Here is a 10,629-nt window from a genome sequence, read left to right as displayed (position 1 = left end):
CTTAATTCACTCAGCATAATGTTTTCCAGATTCCTCTATCTTATTGCAAATGACCGGGTTTCATTGTTTTTGACTGCTGTATAGTATTCTATAGAGTACATGTCCCATAACCATTTTAGTATTTTTTTGTTCTAGTACTATTGTTTGAACTCTGTAATTAACACACAATTATTCTTAGGTGTTTAAATTTAACTGAAAAGTGATCCCTGTTAAATATAAGAGTGGCAATAAGAGAGGAAGGATACGTACAATTTGGGACATGCTCAATCGGACTTGCCCCAAATGGTGGAGTTAGAAATGTGCCAGGGGATTCCAATACAATCCCATCAAGGTGGCATGTACCAATGCCATCTCACTAGTCCAAGTGATCAATTTCAGTTCACAATTGATCACACTGATAGGACTTAGAGTCAAAGGGATCACACAAACAAGACTAGTGTCTGCTAATACTAGTAATACTAGCTGATAGAATCAAAAAGGGAGAGAACGATCCAACATGGGAAGCGGGATACACAGCAGACTCATAGAATGGCAGATGTCCTAAATAGCACTCTGGCCTCAGAATCATCCCTTAAGACATTCAGATCTGGCTGAAGAGCCCATGAGAGTATTTTAGGCATGGAAAGCCAAGACCCTCTGGCAAAAAAAAAAAAAAAAAACACAACAACAACACTAAATGAAAGATCTCTGCAAGTGAGATCTGCGAGTGAGATCCCAGTGGAAAGAACAGGGCCATCAAAGAAGGAGGTACCTTTATCTGAAGGGAGGAGAGAACTTCCACTTTGACTATGACCCTGTCAGAATAAGATCAAAGTCGGCGAACCCAAAAGGCTTCCATAGCCTTGACAACTCATGACTAGGGCCTAGGGAGATTACTGATGCCATAAACAAGAGTGTCAAATTGTTAAGTCAACAACAGGAGTCACTGTGTACTTAATTCTCATGTGGGATCTGTCCTTAATGTGTTGTCCAATGTGAAGTAATGCTATAACTAGTACTGAAATAGTATTTTTACACTTTGTGTTTCTGTGTGGGTGCAAACTGATGAAATCTTTACTTAATATATACTGAATTGATCTTCTGTATATAAAGATAATTGAAAATGAATCTTGATGGGAATGGAATGGGAGAGGGAGCAGAAGATGGGAGGGGTGCGAGTGGGAGGGAAATTATGGGGGGGAGCCAATGCAATCCATAAACTGTACTTTGGAAATTTATATTTACTAAATAAAAAAATACATAAATAAAATAAAATGCATATAAAGCAGCAAAATGCAGCCAGACATATGCATATCAAGTTCACAAGAGACTTGGATGTCCTAATAAGATATGCATATTTGACAACACTCTGTTAAAGGCAACTTATCTCCTGCTAATTTTTATTTTGAGAAGCAGAGAAACTGACAGGCTGAGACCTCCCATCTGTGACAAAAACCAAGAGACAGGAACCAAAGTTGGTTCTCCATGTGAATGGCAGAGATCTAACTACCTAAGCAACCACCAACCACCCACACCCCCACCACCAGGGGTCCACATTAGCAGGAAGCTGGAATCAGGAGCCAGAGCCAGGCACTGAACAAAAGCACTACTAGGTGGGACACAGGCTTTTTTTCAAAGATGTATTTATTTATTTGGAAGTCAGAGTTACACAGAGAGAGGAGAGGCAAAGAGAGAGAGAGAGGTCTTCCATCTGCTGTTCACTCCCCAATTGGCCACAATGGCCAGAGCTGTGCTGATCCGAAGCCAGGAGCCAGGATTTTCTTCCAGGTTTCCCACGCAGGTACAGGCATCCAAGGACCTGAGCTATCTTCTACGGCTTTCCCAGGCCATAGCAGAGAGCTGGATTGGAAGTGGAGCAGCCAGGACTTGAACCAGCATCCATATGGGGTGCTGGCACTGCAGGCAGCAGCTTTACCTGCTATGCCACAACGCCAGGCATCTTAACAACCAAGCGTAATGCCAATCAGTTGCCCAAGCAATGTGAGGAAATCCATCGCTCCACGTTTTTGTCTTCACTTCTTCAGATCGGCATCAAAGACTCTCAAATGCTTTGTGCCATCAGTAAAGCCCGATTCCCTCTGTCTCCCACAATTCAGCAGGTCAGCAACACACTCAGCTCAGATTTGGGAGAGAACACAAACTGATGCCACAATCCAGCCACGAAGGAAAGCAGAGGCAGGGACAGGTGAGTTTAGCTCAGAAGACTCCCGGACTCAGCCAGAGCAGACAACACACCAGGGTGGTCGGGAGCGGTGGTGGGTGAGGCTGAGCAAGGCGATCCAGCCGGATGGCCTGGTGAGGGTTCTACTGTGCTTATCCCACATGGGACTTTTTCAACAGCATATGGTCTAGTCCCTGTGTGCTTGCTCCTGCTGGTCTCGGGGGGGATGGGGGAAAGTACCCAGAGCCTAAGTGTCTGATAGGAGGAATGAAATGGAGCACTCACATTACAGGACTTGGGGACAACATGAACTCTCAGCAATAATTAGACTTCTGAAGTCAATGTCAAGATTCCAACTCCCTTCTAAGGGCTGTTATCACATAATTTTAAATCGAGCTTGACTTCTAGTTTTAAATTCTCATGATCTGAACATTTCAAGGCCAAAATAGTCATTGCATACATCTATCAAATTATCACACTGCAGCCCACAAGTAAGTACAATTAAAATAATTTGAAAATAGCAACTGTTTGAGCTATTTAGCATATATTACTTTTGCATGCTAAAATGCTCATAGAAGGAAAATGTTAGTTTCTGTTGAGAATTCAGGTATTTAAAAAAAGGGTTTCTTTGCTATGATGTCTTTCAATAATTACGCAACCTATACTTTAGCTAGGCAACGTATTTTACTTCTAGAATCAGCTGTGGGAGAGTGAGGTGAACAGTGGCTCGGGGAACATCCTGGGCTGACACTGCCAGTCACAGCTGATGTGTGCAAGCACAGCTGCTCAGGGACAATCATCTGAGATGTCACTGGGGAGCTGTTTAAGGAGAGGCCACTCAGCGGGGCTTAGTCTGAGGGTGGGCCACGTTCAGGACCCCTGTGAGGAGGGAAGAATCCTGAGTAAAGTTGGAGCAGGTCAAGGTCAAGCAGGAGCAGGTCAAGGTAACTGCTATTATGTCCAGATTGCTTAGGGAAGAAAACACATCAGCTGGCTTTTTTGGGAGACATGAATGGGAATTTGGAGGGAGAATCAAGCATTGGCACAGGGAAGCGAGGGAATGCTGGGTGTCTTATCAGAGTCTTATGGGAAAGGGTGGTTCCTGCACAGCCATTTGCAAGCCTCTTTCCTGAAGCGCTAAGGCGCAGGGAGCTCTTAGCCGTCTTCATCTTCCAGGAAGTTCCTAGGACCTGGTTTAACACAGACAGCGTCATCTTCGTTTCCAAAGTTTCTTACTGAAGGCATCACTCAGTTGTTGAAACGCTAACACAACATTGTCATCCTCATCACCGCACAGCTCACTTAGTGAAATTCTGTATAAAAACATACAGTGTTTATTAGCACTGTGATGTGTGCCTAGAGATGTTTAACTGGTTCTATGGGCTTCCAACACTGAGAAGTGTACGGTACCTGATGGACTGAATGGTCAGTGTGAAGTCTCTGATTAAGTGAAAAGCATCGCCCATGTTCAACCTACAGATAAACAAGAGTAAAATGACACGTGAGGGAATGAAGTGGGTTCTGGTGTGCCCCCCGAAGCAGGGGGAGTAATCCATGGATGCTGCACTGTCGGCCTGTCCAGAGACACTGTCAACGCAGCTCTGGGAGCGCGCAGTCTCTGGCTTGCCCTCGGCAGGGCCAGTGCTTTGCTTCTGCGTTCAGCTCCAGGTAGCCTGGTAAACAGGCTCATCATTTGGCTAAAAAAAAGACACAACTTTCCATGCTCTTGTATACTAGCGCATTGATATTACCAGAATTAATATTACAGTGTCCAGTACAGGAGAGTCAGTGAGAGACAGAGTGGGCTGCTGTAAGGACACATCCCCTAGTAAAAGCATAAAATAGAGAGAGAGCAGGCAAAAACTATCAGTCAGCTTTATCAGACTCTGGGAAACAAAGGCTTAACTCTGAATCAAGAAAAAGGCGGGAAAACTGTGACATCTTTACTCCCCCTCCTCCATCCTCCCCTTGAGCTCAGGGGCACTGTTGAAGACAGCAGCCCATGCTCGCTGCGGGGGCCCTTGTTCCCTGGTTGCAGGGGGAGCGGAGCCGCCCTGTCAGTTCTGAGCTGTCCAGGGGCCGCCTGAAGGAGGGGTGAGGCACTTGCCCTTGCGGAGCCTGCGTCGGCACTCAGAGAGAGAGAAGCAGCAGGCACTCCTTGAGAACACGGCAAGGCAATCTAACAACCTGCTGCTGTCTGTCTGGTTCCGTTTTTGATCTTTGTCTTAAATTCACTCCCTTCTTGCACTGTTCCTAGAGACCTGCGAGAGGTGAAAGCGTAGGCTCATCTCACGCTTTCCCTGAGCGAACCTTCTGCCTTAGGCATGTACATGTTGACCTTGTCACCATGGTCGTCGTAGTTTTTTAATTCCCCCAACACACACTGCTTTAGTATACTCTTTATTCTCAAATAAACTTTCTTCCAGCAATTCCTCATCGGTTTTCAATACTCCATGACAACGTCTCAACAGACAAAAGGCAGAGGAAGGCAGAATGCGTTCTCTCTCGGCCTGACTGCCTGAGACGCTGATCCACTCTTGAACTCGAACCTGAACTATCAGGAGTTCATGGTTCTCAGGCTTTGGGACTCAAGCTAGAATTTACAGCACTGACTTCCCTGGGTCTCTGGCTGGGTCTTCGTAGTCTCCATAATCATTTGAGCCAACTCCTTAAATAAAAAATTAAATGATAGATGGATGATAGATACAAAGGGACTTGCTAGACAGATACTCTTTCTCTGGAGAAGGTTAACACAGGGGATAATTTTAACACCATGGTGCAAATGACATGCAAGTGTATGAACACATGCTCAGCATTGTTAGTATTTAGAAAAATTTAGATCAGAACCATGAGATACCCCTTGATACCTACCACCATGGTTATAATAAAGGGGGAAAATGAAATAACAAGCATGGTAGATGGTGGAGAAATTTAAATCCTTGTACATTGCTGGGGCAATGTTTACTTTCATGGAACCTGGTTTACTTTTGTGGAAAACAATTTTCAGTCTCTCAAAATGGTACACATTGAGTTAACATGACTCAGCAATTCTATCCCTACATACAGATCCAAAAGAATTGAGAACAGGAATGCAAAGCAACGTGTGTGCATGCATGTTCATAGCACCAGTGCTCACAACTGCCAAAGGTAGAAACAACCCAAATGTTCAACTACATAAAAGAACTGTGTATGTACACACGAGGACACTTCAAGAAGTCTGCAAAAATAAAACACAGTGATACGCATTTGGCGCAGCAGTGAAAATGCTGCTTGGGATGGTCTTATCCCATCTCAGAGTGCCTGGGTTTGAGTTCTGGCTGATTCCTGATTCCTGTTGCCTGCTAACGTGTACCCTGGGAGGCACCAGTAATGGCTCAAGTTATTGGGTCCCTGTCACCCACATGAGAGACCTGGACTAAGATCCCAGCCACGGCCATATTTGGCATTTGAGAAGTAAATCAGTGAATGAAAGATCCCTCTCTGTCTCTTCTCTCTGCCTCTCAAATAAAAGACAAATATAAAGTGTTTGGGGAAAAAAATGAAATAAAACAAAACGTTTACTTTCATTCAAAAAATATTTTGAAATCCAGGCAGGCATTCTTTTCATAATATGCATCTGCCAAGAACATTTGGAAGACCCCTCCTACAACGGACCAAAGTACTGAAACCTGCACCAGCATGGACACTGGAGTATTACAGCGAAAGAAGCCAGACACGCAAGGTTACACAGCCACGTGATTCCCTTCATAGTAAACACCCAGACCAAGGCAAACCCACGGAGCCAGAGGGCAGACTGGCAGTGTCAGAGAGAGGACAGGAACTATTCCTTGAAGGTCAGGGACTTACCCTTGGGGTATGAACATGTTTTGTCACTAGATAGCAGCAGTGCATGCACAATGCTGCAAATATACCTAAAGCCACTGTACTACTCACTTAAAAATGGTTAATTTTATGTCATGTGGACTTCATCTCTAGGAAAAAAAAACCTTGTAATTGTTCAAAACAAACTGCCTCTTAATTACCCTTCTTAAACACTGCATCTTAAAATTAATGCCACAGAAACCATAGCAATGCATCAGCCCCCTTAAACTCCATTACACAAACACACAGATGTATCTGGAGCATGTTAAAGTAGGAGCAGTCATACCAGTTGTCTGAAGCCAGTGAGAACAAGGAACCATGCTTGTAGAAGTCCAGTGCATAGGCATTCAAAAAATACTTCCGGCCACTTTGATCCCGTTTGTACAAGCAAAGGAGAGGAACATTGCTGACATCCACACTGAGTGTTCGTAAGATAGCCTGAGGGTACACAGAGGCCTCAGGTTACTCACATTTTTCTCTTAAAGTGACCTTTATTATAAAATCTGGTCACCACGGTTCATTGTCGGTAGCTAGTTAAAGCAGTAACCCAGGAGGCAGCGTTGTACAGCAGGTTAAGTCTCACCTGCAATAAAGGCTCACCACATTGAAGTGCTTTTTCTAGACCACCTGCTCTGCTTCCCATCCAGATCCCTGCTGATGTGCCTGGGAAAGCAGTGGAGAATGGCCCAGGAGCTTGGGCCCCTGCACCCACATGGGAGACCCAGAAGAAGCTCCTGGCTCCTGGCTATTGACTGGCCCATCCCCAGCTTCTATGGCCTTTTGGAGAATGAGCCAGCATCTCTCACCCCACCCCACTGTCACTCTGCCTCACAGATAAATAAATAAATCATTTAAAATAAAACAATAACTCAATACATGTTTAGTACTAGTATCAGACAGTAAACAGTGTACCAAGTTTCCCAAAACTATAATATGACTGACCAGATAAAATATCAAAACTGTTTTTGAAAGCATGGAAATGATGGCTCCAATTTATTTAGAATTAATTTTACATGGTCAGGCCTTTGTTGTGGTGTAGCAGGTTGGGCCACTGCCTTCAGTGCCTGCATCCAATATGGGCACCTGTTCGCGGTCCAGCTGCTCTGCTTCCAAACCAGCTCCCTGCTAGAGCGCCTGGGAGGGTGGTGGAGGATGGCCCAAGTACTTGCGCCCCTGCACACACGTGGGAGACCTGGGAAAGGCTCTGGGCTCCTGGCTTTGGCCTGGCCCAGCCCCAGCCCCAGCCATTTCAGCCACTTGGGGAGTAATCAGCAAATGGGAGATCTCTCTCTCTCTCTCTCTCTCTCTTTCTGTAACTTTGCCTTTCAATAAGTAAAAGAATTTACACGGCCACTTTTACAACTTCAGAAACATATTACAAATATTTCTTAGATTAATTCTCCCTGAAGAAAATATTTCTGAATGTCCAAGCTTTATCTTGGCAACAATACACAGTGAGAGTGTTGTTCTTCCCCACACTCCACAATATCTGTTCTTATACTGCTTTCCAGGACACAATGACCAGATCGTGGCAAGTGACACAGTCCCAGTCATCAGGGCTCATTTCCTCTCAACTTGCTACCTGAATAAACTGTCCAGGGACAGTCAGGACTGGGAGTCTGACCATGCCACAGTGACCTCTTTGGCTCATGCTGAATCATTCATATCTCCATGCTGTACAACACACCACTCTATGCATTCAGACATAAAAAATAAAAATAAAAACAAGGAGAAACAAAACACATTGCCCTCGAATGACTGACAGCAGGATCTAACTCCAGTGTGCACTCTGGACGTAACACCCAGAGACGCTCCCGAGACTGCACTGCTGGCAGGTGACGTGGACAGCCAGGTCTCCTTGGCTCACACCTGGAGTAGCAGGGGCTTATGAGAGGCAGTGCATACAGCTGCTGTGGTCCGGATATGGCTTTGGATGTCGCAGGTCCCCAAAAGGCCCCCGTGGTAGAAGCCTGTTCCCTAAGGTGGTGGCATTAGGAGGAGGGGAAACCTTTAGGAGGTGGGGCTGAGTGGGAGGCCTTCAGGTGATGCGGGTTGTTCCAAACACCTGAGCTCGGGCCCAGGCTCTCTGCTTCCTGGCTCACCACATGATCTTTCCTGCACACACAATACAGAGCCTCACCAGGGTCTGCACCAGGTCCCCAGACTTGAACCTCCAAACCTGTGAGCTAAACAAACTTTTTTCCTTAACAGAGTGAGTTGCCTCTGGTATTTCACTGTAGTATCAAAAAGCTGACTAATGCCATGGTGACTGAGAAACCTCCCTGTTTTCCTGGTATTTTTTATTTTAAAAGTATTTTCCCATGCCACTGGGAAGCATCACTATTCAGACATGGACACTGACCTAGTGTTCTAATCAGATAAAGGCTATTTCTCATTGATGAATAAACAGAATGAAAGAACTTGTCACAACAAAACGGACTTACATCATTTGTCAGGTGAACACCAAACAAATCCTGATCCGTGATATTGGACAGGCAAGCAAATGGGGAGACAGCAGATCTGCTCTCAGTCCCGGGCATCAGATGAGACACCAGCTCAGAGTCTTCACACTCTTTACCCGAAAAGTCTAGGAAGAAGCAAATGGAAAACCATTCTCCTATGAAACATAAACCATTTGAAACTAATCAAACTCATTTATACCATTATTCCCAGAAAATTTATTGGAGGTTTTTTTTAAGCAAACACTCTGGGGATTGTACTGCTGGATCACCACTGTGAAGACTTTCTTCTCCCTAAACCAAACTCATTCTAGCATCTGCTAGTGGCTCTACCACTCGGTGGTCCCACGTGGTGGCTCCGTGCGTCCACCCACTGCGAACTTATGTGGACACTGTTTACTAAGGGGGATGCAGATGCTTCATCGAGCCCTATTGGATCCAAGGACCTGAGCTCAAAAACCGGGGTCACCTACCTGCCCTCTACAACAGCTTTATATTCAGATTCCTCTCAAGATGCAGGGGAGTGTTACAGCTGCCAAGTTTCGCATAATGGAGTTAAAGCTGGCTTCACCGCCTACTCTCCTGTGTTAACTCTACTGTGCATACACCCACAGATGGCAAGGAAGTCCCACTTCCCTCACCAGGAGGCAAAAGTGGGGAGGGACACTTCCGGTCCCTGTGCAGCTCGCCCATCTCACTGCAGGCCTGAACAGTGGGTCTGGTAGAGGGAGATACTCAACGTCCAATCAAATCATTCTCTCTCTCTCTCCACCATCCCCATGTCTTCCTTCCATGCTTCTAGTGTGCTGATTTCTTGGATCCCATGTGTCCTGCTCTCCCTCTGTGAATGATTCACTCTCTTCTGTTTCCTCTCCGTCTTTCTGCTCCTCCTTGCCCCATTTCTTCCTCTTTTTAAAAGCTTTCTTTTTATTTTATTTGAAAGGTGGAGAGACAGACATGAATCTTCCATCTACTGAGTCACACCCCAAAGGCCTGTAACAGTTGGCACGGGGCCAAAGCCAGGAGCCTGAAGCTGCATCAGGTCTCCCTCGTGGGTGGCGGGGACCCAAGTGCTTGAGCCATCATCTGTTGCCTCCCAGCTTGTGCATTAGCAGGAAGCTGGATGGGAAGTGGAGTAGCTGGGACTTGAACCAGGCACTCAGATGTGGGATCAGGTGTCCCAACAGTGACTTTACGGCTGCACTGAAAGCCCACCCCATCCTCTGTTCCTCTTTCCCTCAGAGCTTTCTCTGTACTTTGTGTTCCTGTCTCTCTCCTTCTGTCTTTGTATCCATGCATTTATCTATTTACATCTCCATTTCCATCTGTCTGACAATCTTCCTGTGTTTGTTTCTCATCTCTCTCTCTCCGATTGTCTCTACATCGCTTTTGTCTCTTTTTTCTTTACTTTTTTAACACACACTTCTCTGTGTCTTCCCCCATCAGTCTGTGCCTTTCTTTGATCTTTCTGTATTTCAGGTCCATGTGACCACTAGGGAGGTAGATTCTACTGTCTTCCCCATTCATCTAAAAGAGACAGGCACTGTAGTTCTACCTGGGGGACGGGCAAGTGTTCTACTCAGGGCTTTGCTTTATTTCACTGAACGTGAAAACCATGTTCTCTTACTCAGTCTCATCCCTAGGACTCCCACATTCATTGCTCATTCGATTCCAAGTTTAGGAGGGGACTATGAATACCAAGGTTTAATGCCTGACCCTTAAGCCTCCACAATTAAATGTATAACTTGGATTTATTTTTCCTATAAAGAATAATCCTTTGACATTTAACCTTTATGATCATCTTGACGGAGGCAGGGAGATAGCAAGAGCAGAGAGGAACTGCCGGCCCCAGCCCTTGTGACGATCTGGCCCACACTTACCAAACTGCCTGCCCCCGCACCACTCAAATCCCCTTTCCATGCACAGCCCCCCACCCCTTCTGTGTAGCGGAGGACTGCAGGTTCTGCAGTGCTGCAACTTAGAACCAGTGCCAGCTAGAAATACTCAATATGGCTGCAGGCTGTGCCCCCATGATGATCTTCAGCTCAACACAGGGTCACTAATATTACCATGGGTGACACGCCTGTTCCCACCACACACCTGAGAGCATGACACTTCTGATTGCAAAGGGCAAGGAAGCAGGTGGCA

The 10,629-nt window shown here is 45.7% G+C and overlaps 1 protein-coding gene across 1 annotated transcript in view; it reads right to left on the bottom strand.

Moving 5' to 3' along the window:
- Positions 1-1,605: 1,605 nt before the first annotated feature.
- The window catches only part of LOC103346374 (probable ATP-dependent RNA helicase DDX60), an 85,778-nt gene continuing 76,754 nt past the window's right edge, over positions 1,606-10,629 (bottom strand). The window contains 4 exon segments of the mRNA XM_070047171.1: positions 1,606-3,474; positions 3,572-3,634; positions 6,309-6,460; positions 8,467-8,609. Coding sequence (XP_069903272.1) covers positions 3,372-3,474; positions 3,572-3,634; positions 6,309-6,460; positions 8,467-8,609 — 461 coding nt within the window. The 3' untranslated portion in view covers positions 1,606-3,371.

This window comes from Oryctolagus cuniculus, chromosome 8, assembly GCF_964237555.1.
Source record: "Oryctolagus cuniculus chromosome 8, mOryCun1.1, whole genome shotgun sequence".
NCBI lineage: Eukaryota > Metazoa > Chordata > Mammalia > Lagomorpha > Leporidae > Oryctolagus > Oryctolagus cuniculus.
The sequence above is the reverse complement of the archived record's forward strand: the minus strand, read 5'-3'. Positions and strand labels throughout refer to the sequence as shown.